This window comes from Cupressus sempervirens, chromosome 5, assembly GCF_028749045.1.
Source record: "Cupressus sempervirens isolate cs-2001-9-10 chromosome 5, ASM2874904v1, whole genome shotgun sequence".
In the NCBI taxonomy this organism is placed as follows: Eukaryota; Viridiplantae; Streptophyta; class Pinopsida; order Cupressales; family Cupressaceae; genus Cupressus; species Cupressus sempervirens.
Window position 1 is genome coordinate 1036136464 of NC_143122.1, and position 18093 is coordinate 1036154556.

The window sequence follows — 18093 nt, forward strand, 5'->3', positions numbered from 1 at the left end:
CTTACATGTTCTACCTCATGTTCTGCTATTATTGGCATGATTGGATGCTGTTGATAAAAACTCTATTTTTAATATGTACACAGTTTTTGAATAATATGGCAGAGAAAATACAGTTGACTACTTTTTACTGATTAGAGTTATCAACCTGAAAAAGTGACAGACTTTTAAAATTGAATTGATAAAAAGTAATAATGCAACTTTCAATTGGTAATACCAGTGCATAATATTCTGCGATCATGACTAGATTGAATTAATTGATGTAGCAAAACTGGTTTTGGTTAATTTCATCTTTTTAAATTTTCAAGTTGCTGACAAAGGCAGTCAAGAGGTATTTGTAATTTTGTAGCTCGTTATATTTTTTTGCAGTACATATTGGGGTTTAAATAATGAATCAGACAATTTTATAGTCCAATCAGATTGAGAGAGACCTATGATTGAATCTCAACATGACAAGGAATAATGTTCTCAGTAACTATAGCGAATAATAATATGTTTCCCCTATCAAGTTGACAAAACAAAAGAAGAGAAGATATACATATCATAAACAGATGCAAAGCACTCTTATATGATTCACATCCAAGAACACTTGCACATGATAATTAACCCAAAAAAAACACAGAGTAATACAGATAACCAGTAAAAAATAACATATACACCAAATTGAACCAAAAATCTTAATCTAATTCAGCTGGTTTTAAGATTAACTAATTAGGTAGTACGGACATGACAACCAGTTGTCTTCCAAATGTGTAAAGAGACTCCCAAACAAAGTTCCAGAGTTAGTATAACATTTGTATGTAACCTTCTTATTCATCTAATGATAGTCAAACTCCTAATCCCTGCTATTGAATTTGAAAGTTGGGAATATAGAAGTTTTTATTTTCCTGTCTGAATAATCTTACTCATTTTATTGTTCATCTAATACATTTTTTATTGTTACTAGTGAAGAATTTCTCTACAAACTGTAACATTGAGTTTAATTACAACTGCTAACATATTTATTGCCTTTTAACTTGTCAAAGCATATTGCGATTGAAGCAGTAGCAAAAAATCTCTTAGTTACTGATTCGGGCACGTGAATCGGAATTGTGGATTCATGATTTTTTTATTTCTCCCATTAGGATTCATGAGTATATATATATTCCAAGTTTGGCTTGTGGGTCCTTGGGGATTCATGACAGATTTGTGACGGATTCATTTAGGATTCGTGAGGATGCACGTGGATTTGTGATGGATTCATTTAGTATTCGTGAGGATTTGTGTAGGATCCTTGTTTTGGATTGTGGATTTGTCCGAATTCGCGGTCTGTGGATCCAGACGGATCCACAGTCCAAAACAAGGATCATACCCAAATCTGGACGAAATCCTAGCACGAATCTGGATCTGGCCTCCAGGGCATGAATTCAGTAACTAAGATTTAAAATCTGCAAGTGGATGTTCTTGTCAAGCAAAATGGTGAGAAAAGCCAACGGGTGGAAGACCAATTTTTTGATAGGAGATGAATGAAGGCTGCAAATTTTATTCTGTAACATACCTGGACAGACTAATTCTAGGACAGAAAAATGGTGAAAAAGTGTAGACAACAATGAAGAGTCAAGACAACTGCTCTCTCCAAAAAAAAAGCTTTTTTTTGGCACCATTTTGCTATCCAATTAATTGCAATTAACTGTGATTTTGTGAGTCAAAATGCAATTAATGGGGGGAAAAACATTGTTGAGTGATCAATGTGATTTCTTCTGATTTTGCAGGGAATAAATTGGCACCAGCCCTGACTAGCGGTTAATTGTGACTGATCGCAGATTTTCGCTACATTGCTTCACATGGTAAAGTCTTGAAAAATTCACCAAGGTGGGTACAACCCTAATAAGACAAATCAATGAATAGGAGAATCTTTTCAAGGTCAATCATCATACCAACCAAGAATAAGCATTCATAATTTTGATGGTAGAAATGTAATTTTATGGATATGCCTCATAGAACAAAAATTTGAACTTCACAATATCCTTATTCCATTGTTGAGATAGCCTTACTATATGTAGAATTAGGACCTTACTAGGGGTATCAATGTAAGATTAGTGGAGTGGATGTAGTTTTGGGTGTTCAAAGGCTTAAACAATTAGGTATAATATCTTTCACATTTCAAGACTTACACATGGCTTTTAGGACACATGGAAAAAAGTATGAACTTTTAGGAATAAAATCCCCACCAAGGGAAATCATTAGGTCCTAGAGGATGGATAAATTACCCAAAAAGATCTTATAATATAGTGGCACAATCACATTTTATTTAAGTACAGGGTATGAGACATTACAATGAGCAAAAAAATTTAGGAGATTACTTAATGCCATTAACAAGTATTTCAAGAATTGAAGATTGTACCTCTATTTGGAGACCTTAATCATGACATTGAATTTTATACTAGGAACCATTTTTTTAAAGGAGAGGTAAATGCTTTGACCTAGAGCTTTGAGCTAGTGAGGCCACAAATCAGAGACCTCAACCCCAATGGGATTTGTACCTTGATGACAAGAACAATAGCACAATCACAATGTGCCATTATTGTTAATACCAAGAAGCATTGTTAATCTCAACAACTCTTCTTGTTTTTGTTGATAGTGTGTGTTAGATTACTGACTTGGGGGTTGAATTAGTTATCCTCAAGCCCTTTCAAACAATTCACCACACTTATAACAATCTCGACTTATTTGATGACCATAGTAACACGAGGACGTGTCCCCCACTTTTTGCCCTATGCAACAAGGATGGGGATGCACCTGGGACTTGGGGACTCCATTCCCTCGTCCCCAATGACTCCACCAGATTCCACCACCTCAGCTGAGGATGGGGGAATGTCCTGGTGTTAACTATTTGCTGATTTGACTATTTATGTTCAATGTTTGATGTTCTAATTCAATGCAATGTTCAAGTATTTACTCTTTTACATCTTTATATCTTATATTGCAATACATCTTTGCATAACTAGCTTTATAAGTACCATATGTATAGTATATACAACCCCCCTGTCCCCCATTGTCGTCCCCTCAACGTCCCCAAAATAAGGCCTCGCTGTCCCCCTGTCTTGGAAACTTGTCCCCCCGTTCCCCCATCCTCCCATTCCCTAGGGTGGTGTAACTATGCAAATAACCAATTCGGTGATCATGGTAAACTTAATCTTTTATATGCATCAAACAAATTTGCATGCAGTACCGAATATAAACAATATTAACCGACTTATAGAAATATAAACAATTTTAACATGCAAAGGCAAATAACATGCAAAACATTCATAAACGCTTTGACACAATGATTTTTAACGTGGAGACCCGATTAGGGTAAATATCACCTAGGACTATTCACTTGAAATATCTTTACTCTTCTCAAGTGAGCTCAGTTAAGAGACAACCTTGTTAAAGGTTACAAACACACAACTAGGTGTGACCTTGTTAGGGGATTTTCACCAACGATCATCTAGACCTTATCACCCTTCAATGAGTGGCCTATCTAAAGGACTTACAAACATTCAATGGAATGTCACCATACAAATCGATTTACAAGTTAAGATTGTTAAGTCCACCCAGTTAAGAGATTTTCTGATACTATGGTTAGAGAGTAATAGTCAAATGATTTGTTAACATTAGCAACTTACTTTGCTTGATTAGATATCCATTTTGCTCAATATCTCTACTCACTAACTGGCCATTACATCAACACTTCACTTCTTCTCAACTTTGCACTTTGATCTGCTCGGTGGGATTTCTTTCAGCTCCTTTGCATCCACTTTTCTCTTCCTTGGACCAGTGACATTCCCTTTCTTGTCTCTTCCTTATATAGATAGGTTTTTGCAGCTTCATCTCATGAACTAGGGTTTCCATGAAATAATCTCCTTCTCATGATCTCAGGTTCATTGTATCTCTGCCAGATTTTGAATCTTGCCAATTGTATCTTCTCCTTGGAACTTGTACCTTTCTTGGATTTCAAGACTCTTTTTAAATCCTTACAATTAGATCTTCTCTTAATTTTTCCAGCCGTAGATCTCTCTAAAATTTTTCATCCTTATCTTAGAATCTTCTAGAATAGTCTTGATCTTCGCTTTATGCTGTCCCTTATTTAATCTCTCACAAATTGTTCTTTTACTGAGCGATGTTCTTCTCTTGTTGACCTTCTCCATACTCAGTTAATGTTGAACTCGATGAACACTAGATATGCTTGGTTAACACTTGTCTTGCTCGGTCAATACTATCCTTACTTATTTCACCTTTTATCCTCTTCATTTATCAACCACTATCTCTAGCTTGGTGTACCTTATCTTTTCACTCTCCAACTTCATTCCTTTTCTTATCGACGAAACTAACTTACTTATACATCATCTTAATACTTCATGAAATCATGTAAAACAATCAAGCCAACATTATACTGTCATAGAATGATTCATCAATTGACCTATTAAGTTCATATACTTCTCATCACTTCTTCATTCTCATCTCCATACTGTCTTCAACTTCTTTATCCAACATCGCATCTTTCAGATGATTGCAACTTACATGAATTAGTAACATGTGAAATAGCTTGACATCAATGACAATAGAACAACTGATATGACTCTTTCACATATATTTTGTAGCTCAGTTTTGACCTTCATCTTCATCAACTTCACTTCTATTCATTAGCATCAGTTGTGTCCAACAACTCGTTTACCAATAGAGATAATGCCGAATGTGCTCACGTGACAAGAAGCTAAACAATATAACTTGTATAGACAAGTTTCAATCCAAATATGTCTTTAAGATGAAAGAAGTAGAATACTCAAGACTTCTAGGCTCTCTTAAAGGTGTTAAGACAGATCCTAAAAAGACAAGAGTTTTGGGTCTATCAAGATATTATAGTTAATTTGTTCATACCTATATTTCTCCAAGTATCTGGGACATGGATGATAGGGGATGAGGGTATGTGTCTTGCGGATGGGACAAGAGGAGCCATTTTTGAAGGACATCAAGGGGACATGTATACATGTATTAAAATAATAATGAAATGCAAGAATTTATATAATAGCATTGATAAGGCAATCATCATATACATCATAGAACCTTAAAGGCTCAACACATAATAGTAGAGTTCAATTGAGATTTTTATCACATTACTAGCAGGCCAAAACTAAAAGTTAACTTGAAATCATTCGGAAAACTTTTTGATTAGAGACTAAAAATTGATTTTGGAGGGGACGAACCATTTTGTTAAGAAGATTCCACTCACAATGCCAATTTATGGAAGAGTTGACAACCATGGAGGATGAAGCGTAGGACGACAAAGATATTTCTTGGAAATCAAGGCTTTTGTGAATGAATATGTTGTTATAAATACCTAACCTTAATTTTTATCTCACTAAATTTTACATAAGGTCTCCCACGTGTTTGATATAGATCTTTACCTCCTAATTGATGCAAAGGTCAAGAAGATTGTTGAAATCTTCAATATTTGAAAGATTTTTCTAATTTTTTCTAGCTTTTTGAATTGAGATAGCAATCAAATGCAAATGGTTTATTGACATTTTCTTTGAATCTTTGAGATATCGAGTCCTTCCTTGGAACCTTGGATCTTGGCCCGGTATGCATTGGGCCCAAGTTTATGGATTTAGACAAAGTCCGGCCCATGGATTGTGGGTTTTGCCCTGCCGAATTGGTGATAATCCTAGGAAGAATATGTTGACATTGATATGTATGCAAAGTTGTACATAATATTCTAATTTACCGGTTCGAGTTCGATTCGAAGTTTGAGTTCAAAGAACCGATTTGGCGGTACCACATAATTGTGGAAAGGGGTTTGGGTTCATTTGTACAAAAACATGTAAAAATTATAAAAATATGTACATATACGTATTTATGAAGCCTAGAAGCATGAGTTAAAATTAGAATGTCACATAATATCATAAAATCATATGATTTAAACAACAAAAACACCATAAACTTTATAACTTGTAATCATAGCATCATGAATCGTGATTGTACCATCATATATTTCAAGTTTAACATCAAAGATTCAAAACATTGAAATTAAATCATAGCTAAAAGTTCAAGTATCATTGTTTCAAGTTCAGCTAATGGATTAAAAATTACAATGTTGTCAATGTTGTCATGTAAAAGTTGTATTTTTGGTTATGGGAAGTTGGTAGTAAGTTGAGCAGTTGGAAATGCTTGTAAATGCATAAATATGTAGTCCAAACTTGAATGCACAGGTTGGAGAAGGAAGAAATAGTTTGTTTGGCCTCTTATCATTGTGTTTTTCATATGTTGCAGTCTGATTTCTTGCATTAGGACAGTGAATTAATTTTCCATTTCATTTAGTTTTATTTGATTTAAATTAGCCTACTTGCACACCACAAATGAGAGTTAGAAGCCAACATAAGCCTTTAACTTACACTTTTAAGGGTTAAGGATGTGAAAAAATTATGAAATTTGCAACAAAAAGACACTTTTTGGTTGCCTGCAAGGTCCAGTTCGACCAACTTTGACCTTGGGTCCAAGAATTCAAACCCTGACTGAACCAGGTACCGAACTGTACCCGGACCAGGTATCAGTTCATACCCAGACCTGGTCCAAGGGGGTTTGGGCGTACCAGGGTAACTAAGACAATATTTATAACAAGAAACATGTTGAATTTATTTGACATAAAGCATGAAGATGGGGCTATTGTAGTTGATTAGCTGAGGCTTTAAGGAGCACCTGATTTTTTCTGGTGATTGTCCTTCTTATCTTGGTCATCATTTATCCCCTCAAACTCTACACTCGGGATCTGAATCTTTTCTACCTTCCACATCAATAATTGTGCATTGGTTGATAGTGTCCATGTGCTCCATTTTCATATTATGCTTATTAACATCTAATGTATGAGTTCAAATTCCAGATGTTGTAGAAGAATCCTCATGGAGGATGCTCTGGTGTCATTTGTCAAATTAACCGTGAGACACAGAACAGATACAAAGAGAACTTGAAAAATTCTTCAAGATGTGGTTTGATTGCTGATTTAAACCTCATACAAGGTAGGGTGAAGAATCTACAAAGTGATAACCACCTTACAGTAAGCTGCAAAGGGATTTTGAGATGGATCCATTGTTGCTGGTAGGAATTTGCATCATTAGGTTTGTAAGTGTGTTTGTTATAGTCTCTTAGCATATGCATTAGGATATCACATGTAAGATAGATGGCCAGTCACTAGGTAGCCAGTGAACTAGGAGTGCAACAGACCTGGAATCCGAATAATATATTATATCATATTGCCATAGGATGTGTTAGTGTTGGTTTGTATTACTAGTTTTTAGAACAATTCATCTATGCAAAAGAGTGGTTTTAAGAGCTCTCTATAATATAGGAGATGCAAGTCCTATAAATTTGTAATATGTCATATTGAATCAAAATATAGAAGCAAAGTATTATTTTGTTGACAGTTGACAGTATTATTTTAAAATTAAAACATTAATGTGGCGGTGTAGTTTGGCATTTTGTTATGTTAGTTGAATTTAAAAATTAAATAGTAATATACAAGTGTGTTTCGCTATTTTACTCGACTACTAGTGTAGTGGTGTATTATGAACTTAATAACTGCTGTGTGCACGTATTTTTTTATATGTTTTTGTATGGGCAAACCCAAAATGAGCCCAAGCCCCCAAAGTTTTTTTGACCAAACCTGACTCCAAACACAAATCCGATCCTACAGTAGGACAGGCAACTTAGTTGAATGTCAATTGGCAGATTTCCTTACTGATTCCAAATAGCTTACGATTCAGGGATGGAGATCCTGCTAACAACATTTGTTTCACCAATAAAAGATATATGAAGCATGGAACATTCCTTACCTAATTTAGCAATATTAGCATATGGTACAAACATATTTACACCCTTAAATATATATTTTCTAAATACCAATTTTTCTTATTTTTACATTTTTTTTTTCAAAAGTGAAACAAATATTTGCTGGGCCAGAAGGGATGCTTAGCTATCCTATTGTGTTTCCCTTTTTCCCTCAAACGTTCTTGGGATATTTCCTATTTTTTGCAGTTTTTTGGGGATGGCAAGGGGGGGTTCCAAGCCATCCCCACATCAACAAGATGTTTCTGAGCAAGGACAGCCACAATCTGGCTGGGCATGTGTCCCGGAGTTACATTTGTTCATGCCTATCCTTAAAAGAGAAATTTCTTATGGGAAGGTATATTACTAAGCAATTGGAAAATATTTGTTTGTTATTACTAGTGATCAAGAGATCAATTTATACAAGAGACTGAATGATGTTTCCTTAAGAAACAATCGTAAAGAATAGAAACATTCTATTTTAGAAACATAAAACTAAATATTAGAAATATTCTAATATTTACAGAAGATTATAGTAGATAACCATTAGATACTAAACAAAGATAATAGAAAGTATCTATTATCGTAATACCCTCCCTTAATGGTTAATCTATACAGACCATGAAATTGTCAAAAAGTGTAAAATAGAGATAATGTCTGCTCAAGGTGCTCCGCACTGTTTGTTATGGGCTGCAAATCAGATTGCTTAGATAGGGCAACTAAGCGCTTCCGACATTCAACCTTTATGTGCCCATACTTGTGGCAATAGTTGCATTGAATGTTTTTCTTCAGAGAGCCTTTTGAATTTGGAGCAGGGGATGTCTATTGAGAAGACTGCTGATGGTACTTTGGATAATGCTCCAAAACTTTTTAGATGAACATAATGCTCCAAAACAAACTGCAAAGAGCCATGATTTTTGAGGTGAAAATCAATCAAAATCCGACATGATTTTTGTGGTGAAAAATCAATCAAAACCCAACATGATTTTTATTTTTGAGGTGAAAATCAATCAAAATCCACATGATTTTTGTGTTGAAAAATCAATCAAAACCTAACATGATTTTTGAGGTGAAAAATCAATCAAAATCCAACATGATTTTTGTGGTGAAAGATCAATCAAGACCCAATATTACAAAGCTTTGTTTTTTTTATAAGAAAAACGGTAAAGCCCAACAGATAATTTTGGAGGAAAAAATTACAAACTCACAAAGGAATCCCACATAATTTTGCGAATTACAAAATCATAAATTTTTAAGAGAAAGTTTATAGAAACGTATTAGAAATTTTTTAGGGTAAAAAAAAATGAAAACCCATTATAAATTTTTTTTTAGAGGAAAAAATTTATGAAAACTCACCAAAATTTTTAACGGACACAAAACATGCGATTTTGCATGGTAAAGCAGCATATGCAAACAACATGCAAGTACATGCAATCCTCAAAAATTAGAGAAGTAGAAAATTTGATGGGTGACTCAAAAGAGAGCTTGAAAAACTTAGAAAAAATATGTTGTTGGTTTTTGGATCTGTTGGCTTGAAAATTGAGGCACCCAGAAAAATCTGATGACAACCCAATTGAGCTCTCGAAAAACCCACCAAGAGTTTGAAATCAGAAAAATTTTCTGAACCCAAAAATTAGGGTTTTGAACAAAAATGGCACTGCTGCTAAAGAAACCACCAAAAATGGTAGGAATGTGCAGAAAAAACACACGGATCTGGTGAGAAATGGGTTGGAGAAACGAATTAGAAGTCGACGGATTTAGATCTCTCAGAATGGAAACCCTAGTTGGATTATAGAGAGAGTTGGAAGCAAATATGCATGTAAATTTTTTTTTGAAAATAAAGGGCAGATAATTTCAACCAAGAAATTATAATTATTTTTGGAAAAATATAGACTATTGGCTCTGATACCATTTTATGAAGTAATTGGAAAATATTTGCTTATTATTAATAGTGATCAAGAGATCAATTTATACAAGAGATTGAATGATGTTACCTTAAGAAACAATCGTAAAGAATAGAAACATTCTATTCTAGAAACAAAAATCTAAATATTAGAAACATTCTAATATTTACAGAAGATTACAAGAGATAACCATTAGATACTAAATAGAGATAATAGAGACTATCTATTATCATAACAAGATATTAAATAAATGTCCAAAATTTATAGTGGAAAGTTTGATATGCCAACAAAATAAGAGGGAAACACTAAAGATTCCAGGCCTCTAGCAAATATTAGGCATTCCAATAAAACATTGAATTAAAATGTTAATGGACTTTATTATGGGGTTGCAAAAGTCGAACAATCTTCATATGAACTTGCTTCTTGAGGATAGACTCATTAAAAATGTGGATCATCTCATCTGTTTCCTACTAATACTACAAAAATAGTATTCACACAAAATATACAAAACTACATAGAATTTCCAAAATCAGATTACAAATAGTCACCCTAAAACTCTTCATCAAGTTGAAGAACTTTCTAACTGAATATGCAACTGGGAATGCCGAATGACTCATATGAAAGATTTTTGAGTTGCTAAATATTGAAGGCAATGCGTTTTTGAAGGGGAAGGGAATGTTCTGATCCTCAAATGTTATATATTCTTAAACTAAGGATAAGCATTGGCAGCGTGCTTCATCCAAACACAAATACTAGTTAATACAGTGATTTCTCTTAATTAGGATGAAGGGGTATCTCTCTATACAGTCGATCCTAGAAATAAGGCAGAGAACTCTCTCCCATATCATCAAATCATCTATTATTGAAGTCATATATTATCTGATTATTGGTGGCCATTCCCTTGAAGTGGTTTGCAATATTTCTGATTTTTGCATTTATTTCCAATAAATATCATAACATTTTGAGATTGATAATGTTGACTATTAATATGTTGAGATCTTCACAATCCATTTCAATGCATAAATTGGTTTCTGGTTTTGATTGTGTATGTTTTTTTATCATCAACATTTTGGATCACACTTTGTGATCCATCATCAGGATGAGAGAGTCAAGGATAAAGACAAATGGTTAACAGATTCATCATCAATGTTGAATATGCAAGACAACTGGTGGTGATGGTGGTGGGGGAGTGAATTAAGTTGTACACAACTTAAAATCTCAATAGCACTGTTAACCAATTTCACCAAACCAACTGTAATCTTTAATAGCAGATTGATGAAAACTTGAAGGCACAATAACCATCAAGCATTTGAAACACCGGATTTACATGCAAATTACTGTTAAGGGAAAAATCATAGAGAAGATTGTTTTCATATATATGAACACCGATTAGAGGTAATTTTTGCAAGGAAGGCTCACTGCTGAAACGACTCACCTACCTAAGGAAAAAGGCTCACTGCTCGGAAGAAGGATGATAAAAGAGAATAGATCCACCAATGACACACATTAGAAACTCAACAAACTGATCTATAGATAGATTCGGCTCACTGCTTCCGGTGATCAACACTTTTGAGTATCCACACTATCCTCAACCAATCTTCACAACAACTCAAACAATCAGGGAGACAAATGCTCTTTCATAAATCCTCTTTGCAAAGATCTTGCGTAGTTTTTGTTCACTACATACACTCTCACACTTGCAATCCATAGTGATTTATACATTATTTATACTAATCCATAACTGGAAGTATTCCACTGTCAACTGGGCAAGTAGCCAAATGTAATTTGAAATAGGTAAGAGGAATGAGAAGTGGACCACACCACCACATATCTACTATAAAAAATATCATTATACATGTTACATTCCATTTTACATCAACCGAGACAAATAATGGAAGTGTAAACACCTGAGGTCAGTTAAATAAATAGTAGAAACACTGCCAAACTTTGAAACCAAGTCTTTGAAGCCAAAAATCTTGTGCTAACTGAGATGACTGAAGCTAAGGACATTAATAACGCATCTCCAGAAGCACACCATCAGAAACAAACATGGGGAGAAATGTGAAGCATGCATTTCACGCAGAAACCATTATCTGTCACAGCTAAACAGACAATCGCCAAACAGTCTTCAACATCTTAAAATTTCATTAAGAGATTTGCTGAGCAATATACTTGACACTAATTACAGAAAACTGTCACTAGTGGTAACAGCAATAAATCAAATGACAAACACACCAACACATCCGGCCCAATTCCTTAATTACTCAATCTGCTTAATTTTCCAACAGATAACATTATGCCATTTGTATATTTTGTACTCTATTGGGAATTGCAGCTTTATTTCAGGCATGAGAGTCTACAAGAGCCTGAGTGGGAAGTCTACTTAATATGTCAGCTGAAATCTCATCATTGTTCACATTTCAGAGGCAATTGGATGAAATAATGTGATTTACAAGCACAGTGGAATATGGAGAATATAAAAAGTTTATTTGTAATCATGTATGCAAGAAATGCCAAGCATCGTGATAGTTGCATTTTTACATCATACACTGATGTTGTAGATTACAGTGCTAAATTGTAGTGTTCACTGTTCAGTCTTCATTAGTTTCAGTTGGCGTATTAATTTTTAACTTAATTTTATACTAATACAGACTAAGACTAATGTTATTTATCTTAATTTTGAACTTTTAACTTGTCATCTCCTGTATTGTGCATATGCAGTATTTTGAACTTAAATATATGATTTTTATGTTTTATTAAAACATATTCAAAACAGACCCAGCTCCAAAATATTTATTTACCATACCAGTGTATTGTACCCATATATTCATGCCCATCCCAAATTCTGATCTGGAAATTCAAATTGATGTGTAATCACTAAAGCTTCCTTCAACAGCGTTATAGCTTATGATGCGCATATCAGCAATGCAGATAGATAATGATCTCCGGGAAAACTTGTTTCCCTGAGAAAACCAATTGCCTGCCAATACTCAGCCTCTAAATGTTGTAGAATGCAAACTTCCTGTAATTTGATTCTGAAAAAAATAGTGATTTCTTGAGAAATTCCTGATGTTGCAAGTATTCTATTCTTGCAAAGGGTTAAATGAACAGTATACATTCTTGTGCAAGTGGCAACCTACCCATAACTTTTCATAGTGCATGTGTATGCTATATGATGCACGTGTAAACTGAAATCTTGCATTTTTTCCTTTTTCAGATGATCTTTGGCATATTTTACCACATAATATCACTATTTGGGAATGACCTCCCTGTTTATGTTGATTATTGAGTCAATGTTTATGACCCATATTTCATGGGCAGTGGTTCAAAGGAATCCATCTTTTACGAGCTTGAATGGTCCTTGACAGTAGTTATAGGTCAGCAATCTTAGTACTACAGCTCTAATGCACTCAACCACAGTGATTTCTCCCCAGTCAGGACTGCTTCATTGGCAACTCGATTTGGAAAGTCTCTATAAGAGTTGTGCCTTAAAATCATTCATTGTAGAGCTCTTTTGCTCTTTCTTTTTTACCAATGTGGTGTTTCTGCTGTACAGCACCAAAGTATTTGTTTTGCAGAAACGAGCAGTGCATTAACATTGTATTATTGAGTCAATCTTTATGTCATGTCTTTAATGAGCATCAATGCTCCAGTTGGCTTATTGCATTTTTTTAATGTTATATTGTTGAATCATCTAGATTGGTCTTGGCTGAAGTGCGCTTAACCATGGAGTTTCCTCTAAAATCAGACAATCTTGACTTAGGTATCCAATTGATTGATCAAGTGAAGATGAACCATTCACTTTGGAGTCCTCTGCCTCATCTATTTTATCCATTCAGTGCAAATACAGTGCACCGTTAATTTGATTGCAATACTTACATGGATTCTGTTACCTTTCCCAGCTTGAAGGAGAAACCAATCGAATACATTTTGATTGGCAAAAGTCTTTTCTCTTTTCTTCTTATTTATCTCACATTTGTTTTTGTTTACAGGCAGTCGAGGTCTGGTGATATAGTTATTGATTATCTTTGATTTAGAATTTTAAACGGTGAATTATTCAAAACATTGGACATGTCATAACTGCGCCTGAATTTTTTTTGTGAATATTTAAATGGGTTGCAAATGGCGCTTTTTGGCAGAATTAAATGATTTTTTATATAAGCTGTAATTGTTATATTTAGCTCATCGTCATACAGATAAAGCCAAGCAAAATAATTTTAAAGTACTCCAAAATTTCTAGTGTGTTTAATTATCAGTATCTATTTCTTATTGTTTTCTTCTACAGCAAAAGATGAAACAGGACTTTGCAAGCATGATTGCTTCATATTTGCAGCAACCAATAACTAGATGGCCCTTTTTTGTGTTCCTTGGAGGTGCAATGTTTTGTCTTCTTGCAAGCAGTACATGCCACCTGCTTTCATGCCATTCAGAACGACTTTCCTATATCATGTTACGACTTGATTATGCTGGAATTGCTGTACTGATAGCTACTTCTTTTTACCCTCCGGTGTATTATTCATTTATGTGCAATCCTTTCTTCAGGAATATGTATTTATCTGTCATTACTTTGATGGGAGTGGCTTCTACCCTTGTATCTTTGTTGCCGGTTTTTCAAAGTCCAGAATTTCGCACTTTTAGGGCATCACTATTTTTTGGCATGGGAGTATCTGGCATTGCACCTATTCTTCATAAGCTGATACTTTATAAGGATGAGCCTGCAGCTCTCTATACTACTGCATATGAAGTTGCCATGGGTGTTTTCTATGGCCTTGGAGCATTGGTGTATGCATTGAGAATTCCTGAAAAATGGAAGCCTGGAAAATTTGATATTGCTGGTAACAGCCACCAGCTCTTTCATGTACTTGTAGTTATAGCTGCGTACACACACTACAGAGCCGGCCTTCTATATCTTCAATGGAGGGATGCAAAGGGGTGTTGAATATTTGCCTGGGCATTGTTGTTAAAACTTGTATTATATTTCCGAATAACATACTTTGTATATAGTATGCATGCCTTTTCCATATCAATAAGGCTTTAGATTATTGAATAAAATATCGTTCTTAAACAAGGAGATTGTTTCCATGTTGATCTCTGGCTATGATTGTATATCATTTGTGTTATGTGGATTTTTATTTGTTTGCATTTGTCATGTCCTTTCTTAGCATTGGATTATCTGCTATTATATTTTATCTGTTTTACTTGTGCAATCTTGAGATTCATCATTATGCTTGCAACGTGACTTTGACAAGCTCTGTTCAAACGTTTATTTATTTGAGCATTAGGCTCTGATATTATAACTCTTAACATATAAAGTAAAGCTTGTTATTGAGAAAATATTCCATGATTTCATTTTTGTTTTAGTTGATGTCAACAAGATTGATGCATGTTTGAGGCCTTTAATCTACTGTTGAATGTTTTATCAGCAAGTATTGAAATTTTAAAAATTTGTAACTTAATGGATTTTCATTTGGATGATGCGTTATGTCTTGGAGGTTATGAATCTATGATTGTATTGGCTTTATCCTTGAAGATGGTCCACTATTGGTTTACTTTTCAATGTGAATGTACTTCTTTTGTAAATTTGTTCTTAGTCACCTTGCAAAGTAGAGAAATATCAGACTCTCCTAGAGTTCAGTGATTACGAGGCGCTCTTCAATGGGAAAGGTGTCTATTCTTATGAGTTTGGTGACATTTCTTGACATGAAACTCTTCTGTGTTTATTGTCTCTAGATCATCTCCCCCCTGGCCATCACTCTAGATGGAATTGGTTTTGGTTTGATTTAGCATCAGCAGCGTCCTCCTGATATCTTAGCTAATTTGTACGTTGGTTTTATTCTCTGTTCACAGAGGTTCCTTGGCTTTAGTTGCTAAGATATTCTATGGCATTATTCAATTCCCTCCTAGAGTTGTTCAGCCTGGTCCTTTCAACCCTGTAGATTTACCAAGAACAAGTCTAAGATCTTGCAATGGCTCTTTCCTGGTTACAGACCATGAATCTGTTTGTTCATTGGAATACCATGAGAGTGCTCGTCTGCAGTCATGTTTTACTTTGATGATCTTGAGCAAACCGTTTTATTGTGTCTGCCTCTTTCGTTTGGCTTGGGGTTTTACCGTTCTAGGTTATCCTCACTTGTTTTGTTTGCTTCACATTAGTGCATGAAGTTTAATGAATACTCGTGACCTGGTAACTTCTGGCTCATGTTTTCCTACATTGTCTTGTTGTGACCTAATCACACAGCGCCTATCGATGATGAGACTCCTTGGCTTTGTGTTTTCTTGGCTCTTTGTTTTGCTTCGTCTTGGTAGTTCAGAACTGAGTCTATTATCTGTTGTCATGTACTGAACGGGTATTGGAGAAGCCTCGTCTCCAATATCAAATTTGGAACCAAGACTATGAGACTCAATAAGTCTGGCACTGTATACACATAAAAGACGGGAGGGAATTTCCAGAGGCCAAGGAAATACTTCGAAGGAGCAAAAAAATTCACCAACTATAGTCTGAACGCGAACATTGCAATATCAAGGAAATGATCCAAGGTTTTAAAAATCATCCACCACACCTCTCAACACCGAACATGACAAAAGGACCTGCTCTGCAATATCACATGCTCAGCGGTTTACGACTTTCAATTTTGGAAAAAGGCTCCTATAATTGCTCTTGGCGCTCAAACATATTCCAGGTACAGAGGACACTTGCACAATGGTACGTACTTATAATGACTGGGTATTGAAATATAAGTGAAAATTTCTGCGAGTGCACATTTAAAAGTCTGCATCAACATCTTGTATTAGAATGAGTGGAGTGGTTTTAAGCAAATTTGCGCACGGTGGTACATTTTGAATAACGCCAATGTTTTTCATCTACGTCGAGGGTACCCAGGAATGGTTTAAAGCTTCAAGGTAACCTGCAAAATACTCGGTTGACCATGATTTTTTTCTAATGTGTTTCCAGTGCTGTGAAATGATGCGCCCATGCTATTGTCAAGGAAGAAAGCAGGGATATGAGGACATGAAGAATACGCACACAAGGGATCGTGCCCACCTTAAGTTAAAAGATTATTTTGAAATATTTAGGTAGAAGGGTTTGGTCCGCAAAAGTAAAAGATTATTTTGAAATATTTAGGTAAAAGGGTTTGGTCATAAGTATTTCGGGAAGAATAAAGAAGGTGGTAAAGCATTAATTCTAAGGACATTGGGACATTGAAAGGGTAAGGTTGATTGTTTCTTGCAATGAAAAACAAGAACGTGAATTTTTGTGAAACAGAGAATAAAAAAATAAAAATGAATTTGACAAATACCATTTTAAACTAAGAATATAATTTGGAAAAGCTTATCACTCGTGGAGGAAAATTAATTATGATTTTGGAAATTAATCGATTTTAGCGATTTAAATCAATATTAATGTAATGATAGGAAAATAATAGAATGTGAAAATGTTGCTAAGTATGTTCATACGTACATTAAAAGAAGTGGTTGTTACAATCAAAAGTGCTCATGGAATTATAGATGATGAAGAAATGATAAATAAAATCTTGAGAACCTTGTTGTCTATTTATACTAATAGAATTTTTACATTTCATAAGTTGACAACTTTTGGTAAAGTTTCCATTGATCGACTATTGAAAAGTTTGCTGCATTTGAGATGAAAATGTGATAATAATATTCCCAAGGTTCAAGCAACTTTCAAGGCCACTTTATCATTGGCTCTGGGAGGCAAAGATAAAGAAGTAAGAGAACTATATTTATTTTTTTGATGAAGAGAAGAGACAAAATGAGTTTGAAGCTCTACTTTCAAGGAAACTACCTAAATAAATTGATAAGTATAAAGGTAAATTACCTTTGAAATATCTTTTATGCAACAAGATTGGTCACATTGCTATTAGATGTCCTAATATTGATGAGAATCATAAGATAAAAAAACAAGGATAAAGGAAAGAAGAAATGTTATGTTGCAGTTGATGGAGTGATTTATGATGAATCAAAGGATCATGATGAAGAAGTGTTTGTTGTTGTTAAGGAGGAGACCACATATGGTGAAGGTTAGAAGGCTTTAGTTCACATCTAGATCATGGTATTGGGTCATTGACAATAAATGTTCTCATCACATGACTGTTGAGAGAAGCATGTTCATCAAGCTTGAAGAGTTTGATAGTGGTGTAGTTAGATTTGGTAAAAGGTAAATGATCTATCTTTCTGAATGGTAAGGGATCTCTCTCTCTCTCTCTCTCTCTCTCTCTCTCCAAATGGTAAGAGTAATATCAATGATGTGTATCTTGTTGAAGGTTAGAAGCACAATTTGTTTAGTGCTGTTAAGACCAATGATAAAGGTTATCATCTAGAGTTCAAGGGA

General features: G+C 34.6%; 1 protein-coding gene across 2 annotated transcripts in view; it reads left to right on the top strand.

Annotated features, from left to right (window-relative positions):
- Positions 1 to 14811, top strand: part of LOC149559465 (heptahelical transmembrane protein 4-like) — a 46290-nt gene extending 31479 nt beyond the window's left edge. For both annotated transcript variants that reach the window (XM_089833390.1, XM_089833391.1), the window contains exon 4: positions 14029 to 14811. In XM_089833390.1, the coding sequence (XP_089689516.1) occupies positions 14029 to 14682 (654 nt within the window). In that variant the 3' untranslated portion in view covers positions 14683 to 14811. The remainder of the gene's footprint in view (positions 1 to 14028) is intronic.
- Positions 14812 to 18093: the final 3282 nt, after the last annotated feature.